The sequence below is a fragment of the Rhinatrema bivittatum genome, chromosome 9 (genome assembly GCF_901001135.1).
Source record: "Rhinatrema bivittatum chromosome 9, aRhiBiv1.1, whole genome shotgun sequence".
Classification (NCBI taxonomy): Eukaryota; Metazoa; Chordata; class Amphibia; order Gymnophiona; family Rhinatrematidae; genus Rhinatrema; species Rhinatrema bivittatum.
In genome coordinates, this window is record NC_042623.1 from 221,317,602 (window position 1) to 221,337,972 (window position 20,371).

Sequence of the window (20,371 nt, forward strand, 5' to 3'; positions counted from 1 at the left end):
ATAGATGAGAATCGATGTAAATCTTCTGCATTTTATGTCAATTTTATTCACTTTTTTTTTTGGGGGGGGGGGTTACCAAATACGCCATCTATTTTTTGTTTTATATGTTTTATAAGCAATTTATAAAACACACTACAAAGGAGTGCTTCTACAAGTTACAAGTACTCAAAAAACTCAAACCGCTCCTATTCCATTATGATTTCAGATCTGTCCTCCAAGCCATTCTGTTTTCCAAGATCGATTACTGCAATTCCATTTTGCAAGGTCTCCCGGCTTCTAATATAAAACCCCTCCAGTTGCTCCAAAATGCAACGGCGAGAATTTTGACGAATACCAAATCGGAGAGCGCATATCTCTCCCATTCTAAAAGATCTTCACTGGCTCCCAGTAAACTTCAGGATTCTCCATAAATCACTCACAATTATCCACAAATATATTCACCATCAGACCCCTCTTGATATGCTACACCCTCTCAAATTGCACTCGACGTCCAGACCCTTAAGGGATGCCTACATGGGATCCTTACATGTTCCTCCTATCAAAGTTGTGCACCACTCAAACATCAGAGACCGGACTTTCTCTTATCACAGGTCCCTCCATCTGGAACGCCATGCCTCCGGACCTCAGGCAGGAAACTTGTCTACTAACTTTTAAAAAGAAACTAAAGACATGGCTGTTCTGCCGAGCCTTCCCCGCCACTAGCCCAACAGCCTGACTTAGAATTGTTCCAGCAATTATGTAAATGAATAAACGCTAAATCACGCTTACAAGTTATCATGAGGGCGGCACCTTGCCTCCCTCCCATACTCTCTTGTATATAGTCCTTTATGTTCATTCTCCCTTTCTTATTTCCTGCTCCCAGTTAAGGCATCCTTGTTATAATGTAACTTTATGCTCCTTCAAATTGTCTCTTGTTGATTGGTTGGTTATAGTTACTGCTTAGTTCGATGTAAACCGAGTTGATTTGATTTGTATCAAGAAAGTTGGTATATAAAAGCCTTTAATAAATAAGTAAATAAATCTAGATGAATAATTTGAACTAACCAAAGAAGTATTCGTCGAACCTCGTATGGGTTATATAGGCAGACGTCTGCATTTAGCGGGCCGGGTCGGACAGAAGAAATTCTGCGGGGTGATGTGGGTCCCGCGGGGCTGAAAATTTTTTTTTTATTTTGCTTCTGGGTTCACTCGTCGCAAGTTTAAAAATGTTTCAAAAATAAACTATTACATATTAAATTGAAAATTATAACAACTTTTGAGGGGGAGGAAGCGCAGAATTGTGCTTTGGCCTAGGACGTAGAAATGTGTAAATCCGGCCCGAGTAGATGTGTGGCCAGCCCCAGGTTTGAAAAAGTTTGAGTGCCACATACTGATGAAGTTCCCATGCATGGGGATGAAATATTCTGCTCAGTTTGTCCGCCCTGGCGTTGTCGATGCCAGGTAGGTAGGTGGCCTGCAGGGTAATGAATTTTTAGTTCGCCCATTCTAGGATTTTTATTGCTTCCTTGCACAGGGTCCAGGAACCGGACCCTCCCTCTTTGTTTATGTAGAACATGGCCAGCTGATTGTCTTTGTGGACCATGACTGTTTTCCCCTCGTTGCCTCGAAGGCTCGGAGAGCATTTCAAATTGATCTCAGTTCCAGTAGATTGATTTGCTGTGCTCCCAGGTGGATCATAGGCCCTGAGTTGGCAGGCGGAGTAGATGAGCGCCCCATCTTTTGGTGGACGCGTCTGTGGTGAGTATGATATGATGGGCTAGGGGGGGTCACAGTGGGGCTCCCACTGTGAGAGCTGTTGGTGTCAACCACCAGTCCAAGTCCTGCTTCATGCTGGCTGTGATGGTGATGGGCGCAGAGAGACAGTTGGAGAACTGATTCCATTGCGTCTTTAGACCCCATTGTAGACACGTGGGGAACCACATAGATAGCTGTCGCCATATGTCCCAGGAGTGTTAAAATTTGGCGAGGAAGGGCAGTGTTAGACTGCCATAGGTCGTGCGTGCGAGCGTTGTCAAGTTGATTGCTCGGGCCTTGGGAAGGAAGGTCCTGTCCATTGAGGTGTCAATATGGGCCCCAATGAACTGCAAAGGCTTGAGTGGGTTGCAGGTTCAATTTTTCGTAGTTGATCATTAGGCCTAAGCCATCTAGGCATTTGATGGTAGTAATGAGATTGGCTTGTAGGAGAGACAGGCTGGGTCCTACTAGTAGCCAATTGTCCAGATAGGGAAATATTTGGATTCCTTGTCACTGAAGGTGAGCCACCGCTACTGCTAGACATTTGGTGAAAACTCTGGTTGCAGAGGAGAGGCCAAATGGGAGTAAATTGTATTGAAAGTGGTGGCCAGTGGCCATAAAGCAGAGGTACCGCCAGGAGGCAGGGTGCATCGGTATGTGGGAATAAGCATCCTTGAGGTCCAGGGAACCCATCCAATCACTGGGTTGAATGAAGGGAAGAATGGGTTTGAGGGACGTCATCTTGAATTTTTCCATCGTCAAGTATTTGTTGAGCACGCAGAGATCCAGGACAGGACGTAACCCTCCTGATTTCTTGGGTATGAGGAAGTATTGGGAATAGAATTCTTTGTGAAACTGCGGTACAGGCAGTTCGCGGACGCATTGTTGATCTTCAGGTGCAATTGATCGTAGTGCACAGGTAAATGTACGCACTAGGTGTGGAGTGGGGGGGATGGATTGGAAGTTGAGAGAGTAACCTCCTTGTATTATTCATAATACCCAGAGGTCGGTTGTGATGGCCTCCCGTGCAGGTAGGAAATGGGACAATCTGCCCCCAACCGGGAATGGTAGCGGTGGGTTTGACTTCCCTAAAAACCGTGTGATGGTTTCGGGGGATTTGGATCCTTTTCCGAGATTGCTTCGGATTATGCTGACGCTGTCTAGACCCCTGTGTTTGTGAAGACTGAGGGCGAGAGGTAGAGTAGTATGGTGGCCGTGAAGGATAAGGTCTGAAGGGCCGGCGTTGATATGATGGTTTGTGGTAAGACTGAAAATACCACCTGGAGGATGAAGGGTCAGATGGAGAAGTTAGAAACTTAACTGCCAGTTTGTGTTCCTTTAATTGAGCTACTGTCTCCCAGAATTGGTCCCCAAACAGATTATCGGCTAGACAGGGCAGGTCTGCTAATTTTTCATGCACATCCTCTCGGATGGCAATGGCTCACAGCCATGCAAGTCGTCGAGCCACGATGGCATTGGCTGTGGATTTTGAAGATGTCTCAAAACCTTCGTACATCGTACGTATTATGTGCCGCAGGGAATTGCTGGTCCGGAGATGCTTCCTGAAATCGCGGCTTCAATGATTGTAAACACGCGAAGAGATACTGGGCGATTACAAAGTGATTCTGTTGTATTTTAGCATTAAGCATTCCTGATTGGTATGCTCTCCCTCTCGGGAGAGATGTATTTTGAATCTCTCCCGAGAGGGGTATTCGAATGTAGGTGAGACTTTTGAGCTTTTTGCATATCCGACTCAACAACTATTGAAGCATGTGCTAATTGTACGTGCGAATAATAAGAAGATTATCGCATTCTGAATTTAAGTTCGGACTTCCTGGAAGTGGGAGGGCCTGATGGGGGGGGTCTCCCAGGCTCTCTTCATGACTGAATCCAGTACATCGTGTGATGAAAGAGCAGTAGGCTCTGCCAGGCTCTCAAATATCTTTAGGAGGCCAAGTACATCTGCTCTTGGATTCGGAATCTTTTTGGTTTCAATGTTCAGTTGTTGTCCCACCCTTTCGAGGAACTTAGAATATGTCAGATCCTCTGGAGGAGGGTCTGGTTCCTCCGGAAGGGGGGGGGGGGATGTCGGAAGAGTATCCCGTTGAAGAACCTGGTAATGATGTCTGAGGTGACTGGTCTCCGAGAGGAGAAGGAGGTTCAGGTGCAGGCCCTGGACTGGGGCAGTCCTGTGGAGATGTTGGAGCGTCTTGTGGTGCTTCTGGTAGACATCCACCTTGAGTCACTACTGTGACCAAGAATTGCGAAACAATCAATGAGATTTGCAACATTGCTGCGAGGCTAATGTGTCTTGGGGTGGTATGTCAGGTTGAAGTGACGCACCCCTTAGTGGAGCTTGCGGCGGTAGGATGGGTTGCTCCATCTCAGAGTCTGGAGTTCTGGGCAACGCTGATGTCTTTGCCTTCTTTCGTAAGGGCTCGTAGAGGCCCGTTGTTCAAGACATACATAGAAACATAGAAATGACAGCAGAAGACGACCAAACGGCCCATCCAGTCTGCCTAGCAAGCTTTCATACTTGTTTTTTTCTCATACTTAACTGTTACTCTTTGGCCCTTAGTAAGCTTTTGGTTCCAATTCCCTTCCACCTCCGCCATTAACGTAGAGAGCAGTGCTGGAGCTGCATCTAAGTGAAGTATCTAGCTTGTTTGGTTAGGGGTAGTAACTGCCTCAATAAGCATGCTACTCCCATGCTTATTTGTTTACCCAGCCTGTGCAATTCAGTCATTGTTGGTTGTTGTCTGAATATAAATCCTCTTTTTTCATTTCCCCCCCCCTGCCGTTGAAGCAGAGCACTATGCTGAATATGCATTGACGTGAAGTATCAGGCTTAATTGATTCAGGGTAGGAGCCGCAGGAACAAGCAAGCTATACCCATGCTTATTTGTTTACCCAGACTATGTAATTCATGCTTGTTTACCCAGCCTGTGCAATTCAATCAAAATGGCAGCCAATCAAGAAAAATAAACTTAAAAGCCACCTTTACTTACCCTCTCTCAGCAACTCTCTACTCCTTTCCCTTGCAGGCCAATAGCACACACCAGAAGCAGCAGTGTCTGCTGAAGCTCTGTCCTCAAAGTCCTCTTCCTTAGGGCCCACAACCATTCACTCATGCTGTCTCTGTCTCACACACCCATTCTACCACACACACACACACACCCCCACCCATTCACACACACACACACACACCCCACCCATTCGACACACACACCCCACACCCCCACCATTCTACCACACACACCCACACACCCCCACCCATTCTACCACCCACACCCACACCCCCCACCCCCACCCAGTCTACCACACACCACCCCCACCCCTTCGATCCCGATCTACACACACACACACACACCCCCACCCATTCTACCACACACACACACACACCCCCCATTCTACCACACACCACCCCCACCCATTCTACCACACACACCCCCACCCCCCCCCCCACCCATTCTACCACACACACACACCCACCCTCCACCCATTCTACCACACACACACACACCCACCTCCACCCATTCTACCACACACCCACCCCCCCCACCTCCACCCATTCTACCACACACACACACCCACCTCCACCCATTCTACCACACACACACACACCCACCTCCACCCATTCTACCACACACACACACACCCCCTCCACCCATTCTACCACACACACACACCCACCTCCACCCATTCTACCACACACACCCCCCACCTCCACCCATTCTACCACACACACACACCCACCCCACCCATTCTACCACACACACACACCCACCCCCACCCACCCATTCTACCACACACACCCCCACCCATTCTACCACACACACACCCCCACCCATTCTACCACACACACACACACACACACATTCTAACACACACACACACACACATTCTAACACACACACACACACACACACATTCTAACACACACCCCCACCCATTCTACCACACACCCCCACCCATTCTACCACACACACACACACGCTCTCATTCATGCACCCAGGCACCTATTCTACCACAGGCACACACAAAGCTGCCACTCACACACATACGCTCACATGGAACCTCTTTTCATTGCTTGGCCCAATAAGCCTGGCCTCTGCTCTTCAGCCGCCACCAGCCTGGCCTTCGGTGGCAGCACACAGGATCTCTCCACGCTTCACCCCCACCGGCAGCTCGCAGGGTCTCTCCGCACTTCAGTCACCGCCGGCCTGGCCTCCAGCGGTGGCATGCAGCGTCTCTCTGCACGTCGGCCCGGCCTCCGACGGTGGCACTCCCCTATCAACTGCATCAGCCAGTCCGCCCCTGGGGAGAAGGGAAGCACAAGTAGGGCAGTGGGACACCGGGAGCCGCGACAACTGCCAGTGCTTGGCGACACACCGGTTGAGAATCACTGCACTAGAGCATCGAGACCCACTTCGCCGGTCTCCCTCCGGCGACTGAAGAACCTCTCCCGTCTTAGCGTTGGATCTTGTTGCCATGAGGTCCAGCTGAGGAGCCCCCAGTGGGCACAAATGAGATTCCAGGCTTCTGCGGAAAGTTCCCACTCCCCTGGGGTCCAACCGCTGCCGGCTGAGTTAATCCGCTTGGACTGTCCACTCCTGCTACGTGTGAGGCAGCAAGACCTTCGAGGTCGAGATCTGCCCATTCGAACAAGAGCTGAGCCTCCCGGGCCACGGCGAGATTCTTGTTTCCCCGCAGTGGTTGATGGATGCCACAGTCAAATTTCCTGAAAACACTCAACATTCAATCGCGGACCAAGGGCAGAAACACTTGAAGGGCCCTGCACACCGCCTGTGTCTCCAGTTGATTGATGGACCATGACCATTCCGACACCAACCAAATGCCCTGCGCAGACTTGCCCAGGCACACCGCTCCCCAGCCTCGGAGACTTGCATCTGTGGTCACCACTTCCCAATCCGGTACTTCAAGGGGCATTCCTATCTCCAGATTGCTCCTTGTCATCCACCACGCCAGACTGGACCTGACCACCTTTGATAAAGGTAGGGGCAGAAAATACTGTTCCGATAGGGGGCTCCAGCGGGACAACAATGCCTTCTGCAGGGTACACATATGAGCGAACGCCCAAGGCACTAGCTCTAACATTGAAGCCATCAATCCCAGAACATGTAGATAGTCCCAGACATTGGAAACTGGAAGGTGAAGCAGGCGATCTGAGCTTGGATCTTGATCACCCTGTCCGCAGTGAGTAACACTCTTCCCTGATGAGTGTCGAAACGGACGCCCGAGTACTTCAGTACTCGAGAAGGAACCAAGTGACTCTTCGGCCAATTGATGATCCAACCCAGCGACTCCAGTAGAGAACACACCTGGAGTACTGACCAGGCGCACTCCTCCTGCGACTGCTCTGTTGAGCCAATCGTCCAGACAGGGATGCACCAGAAACCTGTCCTTCCTCAGGGATGCCGCGATGACCACCATCGCTTTCATGAAGGTACGAGGAGCTGTGGCAAGGCCGAAGGGAAGGGCCCGAAACTGAACATGCTGACAGAACCAGAAGAAACCTCTGGTGGTCCTGTCGAATGGGGATATGCAGATAGAACTCTGTGAGATCCAGAGAAGCCAAAAACTCTCCTTTTCGGACCACCGCTATTCACAGTGCACAATGTCTCCTTCCGAAAACGTGGTACCTTTAAATTCCAGTTGACCTTCTGGAGATCCAGGATGGGTCGAAAGGTGCCCTCCTTCTTCGGAACCACGAAATAAATGGAGTACCTTCCTTGCCCTTGCTCTGAAACCGGAACCACAGCTTCCAGATTTAATAAATTTTGGAGGGTTCCCTTGATGGCCTCTCTTGCTTTGGGAAAGACAGCACAACTCCAGAAAGGCCGACCTGAGAGGGCGAGAAAACTCTAAGGTGTAGCCTTCCCTGACAACCTCTAGCACCCACTGGTCGGAGGTGATCCTGGTCCACCGGGACAGTTTGCCCCCGATCGCCAAATCAAAGGAGTGGACCTGCCTGACTTCATTGGGACAACGCGAGTCCACCCATTCTCTGGACGGACCCACCTCTAGAAGACTTTCTGGGACATCAAAAGGACTGCTGTCTCCCTGAGGGTTGTTGTGACGTTGAAGATCCGGTGGACCTGCCAGAGTGAAAACTTCTTGCAGGAGCTAGAGAGCGCACCGCTGAAGTTCCCGCTGGCACGAGGCAGATGCACTGACACCGCGGCCGCTACGGAGCAGGAGCTAAAGGGCGCACTGCCGCGAAGTTCCTGCTGGCGGGAGGCAGAAGCGCTGACACTGCGGGAAAACACACGTGCCACTGCAAACAACCCCTAGGAAGGGACACTTTCCCCCAGCTGGGGACATTCTCCCGATGCAGCAAAGGTCGATCCACCCCCCCCCCCCCCCCCCGCACAGCCCGGATCCTCCGGGGCCGACCCCGACGAGCAGACCGCCTGACAGGCAGCTCAGACAATTAGACTGAGCTGCCGCTGAGCCTCCTAGCTTTTCTTCTTCTTTTTTTTTTTTTTTTAAACCCAGCAGCAAGGCCTCAGGAAAGAAAGGAAACCCCACAGGGGATACTTCCCTGAATCCAAGGGGCAGGTGGAGGGGAATTCAGGACCCACTGAGGGAACCAGTCCCCTGGCTAACAGTGGTCCCGGGGTCACAGGCTAAAACTACCGGGGGTATCCAACCCCCCCATTCGCCTGGCTCAACCAGGGGGATGGCACCTCTGGGAGCAGAAATCTTCTAAACACCAGATCAGACAAGACTGCAGGTAAACACCTCTGCCATCTGCTAAAGGCAGAGAAATACTGAGGGCTGCAGGTGGCACTCTGATATGTAGCAGTGCCCAAAGTTTTGTCCTCTGCCTCTATCTGCTGGTAGGGATGAATAAACTCACTTTGTTCAGGAATGGGGTTTTTTTTTTTGTTTTTTTTAAATGTGTGAAAGAGCACTATTTTTAAGTCACCATCTGTGTCAAAGGAGCTGTCCACTCTATGGTGTTGAATGGCAGTGAAAAGCACTTTAATAAACCCTGAGGTTTATTGTTATGACTGGATTTTGGCAATCACCCAAAACAAAGAATTAACTAAATCCTGAATGGATTGGTATTTTAACCCCAATTTTAGCAGACCCATAAAATCAAATTACATATCAAAATTAACACAAAAAACAACACACAACTTTCCTCTGGAAAATACCTGAATCATCTCTCTCCTTATGATCAAAGAAATCAGGCAATTTCTAGAAATAAGTTCTCTTAAACTATACCAAGCCCTCCTATCAAGAAAATAAGGCTTGCTCCTCAGACATAATAGCCCTAAGACTGTTTTGTAATGGCAATGTGTAACAAGAATTTTGATTTAACAAAGAAAAAAAATCTATTGTCTTACATACGATAACAAAAGTGTCAAAATTAACGAATAAGATTAATATTACCTCTTTCATGCTGAATGAAGGGAGCTTTTCCCGAAATCTCTGAAAATACATGAATATTTAGTTTTGAAAAATCTTTGTTAAGTTTAAAATAATTCTCATACTTAAACATATGCATCTTTTTATAATACTCTTATTCTTTACAGTACGTGCATGTTCCTTGGTTCTCGTATAATGAATTACAAATATTAGCGGGTTAAACATGAGCCACAATCACAATGCGATTGTAATTCTACTTGGCCACTTATTCAAGAATTTAGACCACCGTTCAGAAAATAAAACCTAAAGGTGAATAATCGGATCAGAGGCAGGGTTTAAGATCACAAATCTTTTGGCCCATGTCTATCAGGAAAGCATTTCACTTTATTTTCAAACTCTTCAGTTCATAAGAACAACTTTACAAGAAGGTGTAGCATTTGACACTAAATATATGCCCCATTATCTGTGAAATCTGACATATAATAAAGTACCGCTGACAAGAAACAGTATGAACTACTACTGCAGTATTGTATGGCATGAGAATCACCTTTGCTAATGAGAACCGAAAGCACAAAGATACCAGGCACAATGGTAAGAGTTGCTACAGGGCTTCACATCTCCTTGATGAGCATGTTTAGCCAGAAAATATTAACTGGTAGCACACAAATGCCAGTTTCCAATGAGAATGTTACTATATTTCAATTTTGCCAGTGACTATTTACAAACTACACTGCTCTTCATTGATGATGCTTACAGTAAAATATATTACTAACTGCACAAAATTAAACTCTTAAATATGAAAACAAGTACTGGTTTGCATAATACCTTTAGAATAGATTTTGCATGTCCTAAACCAAACTACACAATCCCTTAAAGAATCACTTGTGCACAACTTTTTCTAAGCTTATCATCACGTGCCATCTTCAATATTAAATTTGGCAACTGTGGTGCACTGCTACTCCCCGTGTTTAGCTTCTCTCTTTCTTTGGCCAACTTTTCCAGACCTGAGTGCATAATCAGCAAATCTCATTTTCCATATGACCAGATCTTGTCATTTGAAACCTAGTCCTCACAGCTAATCTTCAGAAATCTTCTGTAGCACCGTATTTCCTTGAAGAATCACATATGCACAACGTTTTCAAAGTTTAACATGTTTAAAATCCAGAAGGTATTTAAATTTGACAAAGGTTTTCCAAATTTTGAAGTGATATGTTACAATAAAAGAAAGAACCGTGATTTTCAGCCTCATTGGGAGAGGCAATTTATTGATCTGAAAAATAAAATATATGGCATTCATTACCTGCATCTCAAGGTATCTGTAATTAGTTCGTTTTTTTAACAATTCATTTTTAAGTTGTTGGTCTAGATCTATATGTGGCTCATTTTCTTGTAAAATGTATGCTAAATCTTGATCCAGAGTGGTCTTCACAGAGAATGACTTTTCTCTTGGCTGAGCACTGAAACTATTCCTGAAATACAAATTAAACTCTATTTAATGCAAAGGACACACATTCTCAATATAAAAGATATAGCACTATTCCCTTTGTGGCACTCCACTACTCTCACTATGAGTTTTACAAATCTGAATTTTTAAAAGCAGCACAAAATAAAATGAAAACAGTTTACATTTGGAGGTAAAAAGAGACAGTGGATTCCTTGAACCACAGGTATCCGAGTACTCAGATAGATATCCAAGGAGATTTTGTATAATCTGGAAGCAAAACCTTGAAAAACAGCTCTCAGCTAAGGTATGAGAAATTAGTCACCTTAAGATATCTGGTATGCTCATTCCCAGATCAGTGTTCTCTTGTCTTATTAAAGCTTCATAGCTTTGTTAAACACGACTAATTAAAACTATCAATGTGTTTAGTTGAACACCTCACTAACTTTCAAGAAAATATACACATTAAGAAAAACACCTGGCTTCATTTTAGATAATATGGAAAATGGGATAGATTATCATGTATAATTTTCAGTTTTAAAATAACCACAACCTGCAGATGTGGGAAAAACTGATAACATACCATTTATTCCCAGTGGCACGCCAGGACACTTCTTTGACATCACTTTTAGTTTGAACTGAGTTCAACAGCTGTGTAATGTGCTCCTCTCTAGATTCATCCATATGCACTACAGCTCTCTAATTAAAAAAATAAAGTTAAAGGTTATTTCAAAACATAAAGCTAACCTCATACCCAGAATTATTAATAGGCAGCTTTATAGCAGTTGAGAGGAAAAGGTAAGCCACTAATAATGTGTTCCAGTGGGAACACTGAGAGGAGAGGATCACCTTGCTGGTGGCTGAAAGGAATCAGTAAGTTTTTGTTTGGGACATTGTCTTTTTTAAAAGTATTGGGGCAAAGTTAACTATTTGGGAATATTATTTAGTGTGTTTGTGCCTTTAATAGTCAGAAAGGCAGTGAATAAACAAGTTCGACTGTATTTTTAAATAGTCAGTCAATAAGGTAGCAGTAGGTAGGCAATGAATAAACAAGTTAGACTGTTTGTATTTTTAGTCAGTCAATAAGGTAGCAGTAGGTAGTGTGTTTATTTTTAAAAGTCTGCAGAACTGAGTGTTCTCCAGACTTTTAAAGAACTAAGGGGTAGATTTTTAAAAAGTGCGCCTTTGCGTACTTTTGTTTGCGCACCAGGCGCAAACAAAAGTACGCTGGATTTTAGTAGATACGCGCGTAGCCGCACATATCTGCTAAAATCCAGGATCGGCGCGCGCAAGGCTGCCGATTTTGTGCAGCCGGCGCGCGCCAAGCCGCGCAGCCTGCCTCCATTCCCTCCAAGGCCGCTCTGAAATCGGAGCGGCCTCGTAGGGAACTCGCTTTCGCCCTCCCCTCACCTTCCCCTCCCTTCCTCTATCTAACCCACGCCCCCGGCCCTATCTAAACCCCACCCCTACCTTTGTCGGGGGATTTATGCCTCCCAGAGGGAGGCGTAAATCCCCCGACAAATCAGGGCGGATTTACGCGAGCAGGGCTTTTAAAATCCGCCCCTGAGTGTTTGTATTTAATACTGAGTGCTTGTATTGATAAAAAAAAAAAAAACCATCAACAAAAACTTTATTGAGAATTCAATCAGACCCCAGTAGGCCACTACCAGACACATAGTGAATTCACTAATACATTTAAAGGACGTTAGACACATTCCTTCTCCCATAGCAACCTAAAACTTAACTAGGAACTGATCAAAATTGAGATGAAGGCAGCAGTCCAGCAGCAAGAGGGGGACTTCCCAGTCTTTTGCATCGAGTGTCACATTGTTGAGATTACTTACCTGATAATCTCCTTTTCCTTAGTGTAGACAGATGGACTCAGAATGAATGGGTATAGTATCCGCGTGCTAGCAGTTGGAGACGGATCTGACGTCAGCACGGGGTATATATACCCCCATAGGAAGCGTAGCAACTTAGTAATCTTCCTTGCAAAAGCTATTATGGATGTGTGTACTGACGCTCAGTGAAAAGTGAAACAGGATTCCCCTGAACGATTGATAGTAGCTGGAGACTGCCAGCATTCCCAACCGGGAGGCGTTGACACCTGGTAGAGTGTACGCTCTTATGGAAACAGAGGACATGGCTTACCTTGAATCGGTGAAACCCATGTACACAGGCAGCTGGGCGGGATGCTGAGTCCATCTGTCTACACTAAGGAAAAGGAGATTATCAGGTAAGTAATCTCAACATTTCCTGGCGTGTAGCCAGATGGACTCAGAACGAATGGGATGTACAAAAGCTTTACTCCCAGCCTGGGCGGGAGGCTGCCTGAGGACCATGTAGTACCGCCCTCGCAAATGCTGAGTCCTCCCTGGCCTGGACATCCAGATGGTAGAATCTGGAGAAGGTATGGAGGGAGGACCATGTCGCCGCCTTACATATTTCTGCAGGCGACAGCATCCTGGATTCCGCTCAGGATGCCGCTTGTGCTCTGGTAGAATGAGCCTTGACTTGTAGAGGCGGAGACTTCCCAGCCTCCACATAAGCTGCTCTGATAACTTCTTTAATCCAGCGGGCGATGGTGGGCCGCGAGGCCACTTCACCTTGCTTCTACCCGCTGTGCAGGACGAACAGATGGTCCGTCTTTCGTAGTTCTTGTGTCACTTCCAGATATCTGGGCAGTAATCTGCCAATGTCGAGATGGCGCAATAAACGCCTTTCTTCAGATTTCTTCAAACCCGCTGTGGTAGGCAAGGATATGGTTTGGTTAAGAAGAAACTGTGAAACCACTTTCGGTAGAAAGGAGGGAACCGTGCGAAGATGGATAGCCTCAGGAGTGATTCGGAGAAACGGATCCCGACAGGTCAGTGCCTGTAGCTCTGATATGCGGCGAGCTGAACATACAGCCAGCAAGAACACCATCTTCAAGGTTAGAGAACGGAGAGACAGTTCCCGAAGGGGTCTGAAGGTCAATCCCGCGAGGAAATCCAAAACAAGGTTGAGGTTCCATAAGGGCACAGGCCACTTCAGTGGCGGACGAATATGCTTGACTCCTTGCAGGAAGCGAGAAACATCTGGGTGCGTGGCAATGGTTTTGCCATCCCTCCTGGGACCATAGCAAGACAGCGCAGCCACCTGAACCTTGATGAAGCTGAGGGAGAGACCCTTCTGAAGTCCATCTTGCAGGAAATCCAACACAACAGGGATTGTGGTCGAATGTGGATTGGTGCCATGAGTGTCGCACCATGCTTCAAATATTCTCCAGATCCTTACATAGGTGAGGGATGTGGAAAACATGCGAGCTCGGAGGAGTGTATCTATCACGGGCTCCGAGTAACCTCTTTTCTTCAGTCTAGCCCTCTCAATGGCCAGACCGTAAGAGAGAATTGAGCCGGATCCTTGTGGAGGATGGGACCTTGACGTAGAAGGTCCCGGAGAGGAGGCAGGGGTAGGGGCTCCCCTGCCAATAGTCTTCTCATGTCCGCGTACCAGGGTCTTCTTGGCCAGTCTGGTGCCACTAGAAGAACTAGGCCCCGGTGTTTCTGAATCTTGTGGATGATGGCGCCCAGCAGAGGCCACGGAGGAAAGGCGTATAGCAGAGTCCCTGGAGGCCACGGCTGAACCAGGGCATCGATTCCGTGGGAGAACGGATCGCGCTTGCGGCTGAAGAATCTGGGTACTTGAGCATTGGACTTGTCCGCCAGTAAATCCATGTCCGGAATCCCCCAGTGATCCACAATCATCTGGAAGGCTGTGGGTGACAGCTGCCACTCTCCCGGATTTAGACGTTCTCTGCTGAGGAAGTCTGCCATGGTGTTGTCCTTCCCGGCAATGTGGACGGCGGAGATGTCCTGAAGATTCGCCTCTGCCCAAACCATCAGTGGGGCGATCTCCAGAGATACTTGTCGGCTTCTGGTTCCGCCCTGACGGTTGATGTATGCCACCGTGGTAGCGTTGTCGGACATCACTGACTGCTCTGTTCTTCAGTTTGTGAGCAAATCGAAGGCATGCCAATCGGACTGCCCAAGCCTCTAGACGGTTGATGATCCACGCTGACTCTTCTCCGCCCCACCGCCCTTGTGCGGTGAGTCCTTCGCAGTGTGCTCCCCAGCCGCTCAGGCTGGCATCTGTGGTGAGCAGAGTCCACGTGGGGGAGGACATCCTCGACCCCTTGCTCATGTGGTCGGACTGCAGCCACCACCGTAACTGTGTCCGGACTCTGGCAGACAGAGGTAGGTGCGTGGAATAGTTCCGTAGACGAGGGCTCCAGCGAGAGAGCAGGGAGTGTTGTAGAGGTCTCATATGGGCCCTTGCCCAAGGTACCACTTCCAGGGTGGATGCCATGAGACCAAGAACCTGCAGATAATCCCAAGCTATGGGCCGACTGGCTCCCATCAAGTACTGGATACGCGTCTGAAGTTTCAGCCTTCTCTTGGTAGTGAGACTGACTGTGTCTGCCTGCGTGTCGAACTGTACTCCCAGGTATTCCAGTGACTGGGAAGGCTGTAGGCAACTCTTGCTGAGGTTGATTACCCAGCCCAAGCTTTCCAGAAGGGCGATCACTCCGTCGGTTATCCGATGGCTCTCTTCTCGCGATTTCGCCCTGATCAGCCAATCGTCTAGGTAGGGATGGACCAGAATTCCTTCCCGCCTGAGGGCCGCTGCTACCACGACAACCACCTTGGTGAAGGTCCGCGGTGACGTGGCCAATCCGAAGGGCAGAGCCCGGAATTGGAAGTGGTGACCCAGAACCTTGAAGCGTAGGTAGCGTTGATGATCCGGATGGATCGGGATATGCAGGTATGCCTGACAGGTCTAATGCCGTGAGGAATTCTCCTGGCTGTGCTGCGGCCTTGACGGAGCGCAGAGTCTCCATGCGAAACCTCGGGGCCCGTAAGTATCGATTGACTGACTTGAGGTCCAGCACAGGCCGAAAGGTGCCCACTTTCTTGGGTACCATGAAATAAATGGAATAGTGTCCAGAATTCACTTCCCAGGCAGGTACTGGGATGATGGCTTTCAAGGACAGGAGCCTCGCCAGGGTAGCTTCCAATGCTGCCTTCTTGTGTATGGGACATGAAGATTCCACAAACTTGTCCGGAATATCCCTCCCGGAATATCCCTCCCGGATAATGGCAAGGACCAGTGGGTCCTTGCCATTATCCGGGAGGGATATTCCCTCCCGGATAATGGCAAGGACCCACTGGTCCGACGTGATCTCGACCCATCTGGGGTAGAAGAGGGTTAACCTGCCCCCTATGGCTCCGTCCCCCAGATGAATCAGCGGATCCTCATTGTGAGGCACGGCCGGGACCTGAGCCCGGGCCTGCTCCCCTCTTGCGCTGCTTGGTCCGAAAGGACTGATTCCTGGCCTGAGGGCGTGGTGCCTGGTAGCGACTCCTGTAAGGAATGAAGGGCTGTGAACTCCTGCCCCTGGAGGGCCTTGGAAAGGTGCGCTGGCCCCTTCTGAACCGATCTTCCAGCAGTCTAGGCACTGGAGAGGCACCCCATGTACTGACCAGTTTATCAAGGTCGCTGCCAAAGAGGAAAGAGCCCTTAAAGGGCAATCTGGTGAGACGTGCCTTTGAAGGCACATCAGCTGACCATCTCCGGATCCAGAGCTGCCTCCTGGCGGCTACGGAGGATGAGATCCCCTTAGCTGTTGTCCACACTAGGTCTGATGCAGCATCCATGAGGAACGAGAGAGCTGACTCCATGTCAGCTGCTGGAGCGTTGTTCCTAACCTGTGACAAACAGGAACGTGTCACCACTGTGCAGCAGGTTGCGATCCGCAAAGATAGAGCTGCCACCTCAAAGGTCTGTTTCAGAATGGCGTCCAGTCGCCGGTCGTGAGGCTCCTTGAGGGCCGTCCCCCCTTCAACTGGAATGGTAGTGCGCTTGACCACAGCGCTAATCAAAGTGTCCACCTGAGGGCACGCCAGCAGGTCCTGGATAGCCGGTGCCAATGGGTACATGCCCGTCAGGGCCCGGCCCCCTTTGAAGGAAGCCGCTGGTGCCGCCCATTCTAAATCTATCAGTTGTTGTGCTGCTTGCAAGAATGGAAAATGGCGGGCCGTAGGCCGAAGACCTTCCAGCAGGGGGTTCTGTGCAGAGGGCACCGTAGCGCTGGGACCTGTAATATCCAACTCCGCCAGACACTGAGACATCAGGTCGGAGAGATCCTCCTTAGGGAAGAACCGCCTCATGGTTCTATATGGCTCAATCCCTGGAGGAAGTTCCCCCTCGTCCGGGAGTTCGGACTCATCCAGTGAGACCTCCTGGTCTGACTGATCTGGACTGTCCAGCGGCGGTAGGACCCGCTCACGATAAGGGCGTGAGGGTCCAGGAACAGGATCCGCAGGAGCCGCCACCGCAGCGGCTGCCGCAGCAGCCACCGCAGTCGCAGCCACCGTAGGAACCGCAGCAACAGCAGGAACAACAGGAACCGCAGGGCCTGGACTGGAAGCCGTTTGCATCTGTACAAAGGCATGAATCCCCTTAAAGAGATCCACCCAGGAAATTGAAGCAGCCTCTAATCGCCGGGGTACCAGATCCCCCGGGATTCCCGATTGGTCGAGACTGCCCGCTAAATCCGGGGTAGCCCCTGGGGAACTGTCAGCAAATTGTGGCTGAGACTGGTCCCGGCCCGAGGGTCCCACGGCCTCCTCACATTTCCCAGCAATAGGCGGCCATGAATACCACTCAATGGTATGCAACGGTTAGCAATACACGCTCAATGGTATGCAATAGGCTCTCAGCAGTAAGCGGTTAGTAATACACGCTAAATGGCATTCAATAGGGCTCTCAGCAATAAGCGGTTAGCAATACACGCTAAATGGCATTCAATATGCTCTCAACAATAAGCGGTTAGCAATACACTCTAAATGGTATGCAATAGGCTCTCAGCAATAAGCGTTTAGCAATACACTCTCAGTGGCATTCAATATGCTCTCAGCAATAAGGCAATATACGCACAAGGAGGAATAGAGCCACGCTTATTACGGCGCTCAATTCCTGAACAAGGCCCACAAAATGGCGCCCTCCACGGCGTACCACGCCACCGATCCTCTGTTCCTCGGAGACCAGAAATAAGAGATGTACGCCTTACCTGATCCTCGGCGCTTCCCGGCTGGAACCCGGGCGGTCTCCGGCTGCGGGGGGAGAGGGCAAGTACCTTCACCGCCGCGTTTGAGGATATGCACCCGCTGCCTCGTCCACGCCGGGACCGAGGCGCCTCGTATGCCTCACCCGAACCTCGCCCGGGGGCTATGTCCCTGCCGCCATTCGGTCACCGGACCGAGGACTTAGACCTCCGGGGGATCACGGAAATCACCCCGGGAAACTCTACTGGGGGAGGGACCTTAGGGTATCACCGCAGGACTGCGGGGCTCGATGTTGTAGAAGTTGAAAGAAAGTAGAAAGTAGAAAATAGAAAGTAGATTTGGAAAACACGCTCAGCGAGCATGCAGGCTCTCCAAACTGCTTTGGAGACGGAAATTACTAAGTTGCTACGCTTCCTGTGGGGGTATATATACCCTGTGCTGACGTCAGATCCGTCTCCAACTGCTAGCACGCGGATACTATACCCATTCGTTCTGAGTCCATCTGGCTACACGCCAGGAAAGTATGATTTTTTACCCACCGGTGAGAAGTTGTACATGTGCATGCGATGCAAAGAGCTCCTGGCTCTCAGAGAACGAGTCCAATCTCTGGAGGCTAGAGTGGCAGACCTGGAGGAGCTGAAGCAGACAGAGAGGTATATAGATGAGACCTTCAGGGACATAGTAGTCAAGTCCCAACTTCAGACTGGCAGCCCTGGTGCTGCCTTGGAGGAAGAAGGTGCAGCAGGAAAGGATTCTGTAGCAAGGACCTGCTCTCCAGGTGATGCATTGTCCTTTCGCACGGAGGATATCTCCCCAAGGCCTACTGCCCAGGAGGGAAGGGTTAGGTTGGCCGTCATAGTTGGTGATTCAATTATTAGGAATGTAGATAGCTGGGTGGCTGGTGGGCGTGAGGATTTCACTTCCCCAAGACTTACGCCAAGAACAATGCCATTCAACATTCAGAAAGAAATTGAAAACCTGGCTGTTCGCAGAAGCCTACCGCTGAAGGATCTCCTCAACCATCACTGTCTCTCATTCTCCCACCCCTCCTTAATCCCTACCCCCCCCTCTTTTCCCTCTCCCCTTCCCCCCCACCCAACCTCACCCTTTCCTTCTCCCACTGGACATACCATGCTAATAACTGCCTAGGATAAATCTATGTTTACGTATCTTATAGTTTTTGTTGATTATATATTTATCTCTCTCTAATTGTTTCTTAGTTTAAATTCTGTACTGTCTTCCATTGCCCAGGTTTTACGCTCCCTGTTTAATGTAACTTTACTTTCTACCTTGATGTTAATTGGTTTCCCCTCAGTTACATTGTAAACCGGTACGATAAGACCTAGTCTTGAGCATCGGTATAGTAAAAGAAATTAAATAAATAAATAAATAAATAAATAACATGCCTACCTGGTGCGAAGGGGGCGGACCTCACGCGTCACCTAGATAGGATTTTAGACAGTGCTGGGGAGGAGCCGGCTGTCGTGGTACATATGGGCACCAACGACATAGGAAAATGTGGGAGGGAGGTTCTGGAAGCCAAATTTAGGCTCTTACGTAGAAAGCTTAAATCCAGAACCTCCAGGGTAGCATTCTCTGAAATGCTCCCTGTTCCACGCGCAGGTCACCAGAGGCAGGCAGAGCTCCGGAGTCTCAATGCGTGGATGAGACGATGGTGCAAGGAAGAGGGATTCAGTTTTGTTAGGAACTGGGGAACCTTTTGGGGAAGGGGGAGTCTCTTCCAAAGAGATGGGCTCCACCTTAACCAGGGTGGAACCAGACTGCTGGCACTAACCTTTAAAAAGGAGATTGTTCTAGTTTAAAAGCTGCTCTAAGGGGAAAGCAGATAGTCGCTCAGTCCGCGCATTCTGAGCCACGTGCTGCAACAGGAGCGGACGGACCACTCAGGCAACATCTTGTCTTCCCATGTCCCACACTACCCCCCTCACCTCCCGCCCGCCGGGTCCGGGGTCAAATGCCAGCAAAGGCGATTAAAGGTTTCCTTCGCTTTCCTCTGCCAAGATCAGGACCTTTCTGCTACATTGCGTCCCACCCCCCTCTGACGCAACTTCCTGTTTTAGCACAGGCAGGCTGTGTAGCAGAAAAGACCCCAATGCTGGCAGAGAAAGGTGAAGGAAACCTTTTATCACCTTTGCCGCCGATCGACCCGGAACCCATCAGGCGGGAGGTGAGAGGGTAGAATTGGGGATCTGAGGGTGGGGAGTACGAGGGGAGAAGATAGTGTGTGAGCGAGCTGTAGATGTGCTGGACCTGGGGGGGGGGGGGGGGGGGAAGAGCTGTAGATGTGCTGGACCTGAAAGGGGGGGTGGGGGATGTGGGAGAGCTAGAGATGTGCTGGACTTGAGGAGAAGGACACACACCACACACAAGAAGCAGCAGCATAAGGTGGGGAACATAGAAAGAGAGCAGAAGCTGCTTGAGGAGGGAATCAGAAAGAAAAGATGGTGTATGATCAGGTGAACAATAGGAGACAGAGAGAAACTGCTGTAAAAGGGAAAGAAAGAAGCTGATGGAGGGGTAGAGAGCGAGAGAGAATAGCTGCCTGAGGAGAGAGAGACACACACACTCACATGTGCAGAAGGAGCTGCAGAAGGAGGGGGACAGACAGAGATAGCAGAAACTGCTTGAGGTAATCAGACACTGCATAATCAGATGAACAGTGAGAAAGAGA

At 49.2% G+C, this 20,371-nt stretch overlaps 1 protein-coding gene across 3 annotated transcripts in view; it reads right to left on the reverse strand.

The window, feature by feature from the left end:
- Positions 1-20,371, reverse strand: part of DHX36 (DEAH-box helicase 36) — a 518,365-nt gene that overhangs the window by 488,073 nt on the left and 9,921 nt on the right. For all 3 annotated transcript variants that reach the window (XM_029615334.1, XM_029615333.1, XM_029615335.1), the window contains exons 2-4: positions 11,157-11,272; positions 10,433-10,601; positions 9,157-9,195 (exon numbers count right to left, since the gene is read on the reverse strand). In XM_029615334.1, coding sequence (XP_029471194.1) covers positions 9,157-9,195; positions 10,433-10,601; positions 11,157-11,272 — 324 coding nt within the window. The remainder of the gene's footprint in view (positions 1-9,156; positions 9,196-10,432; positions 10,602-11,156; positions 11,273-20,371) is intronic.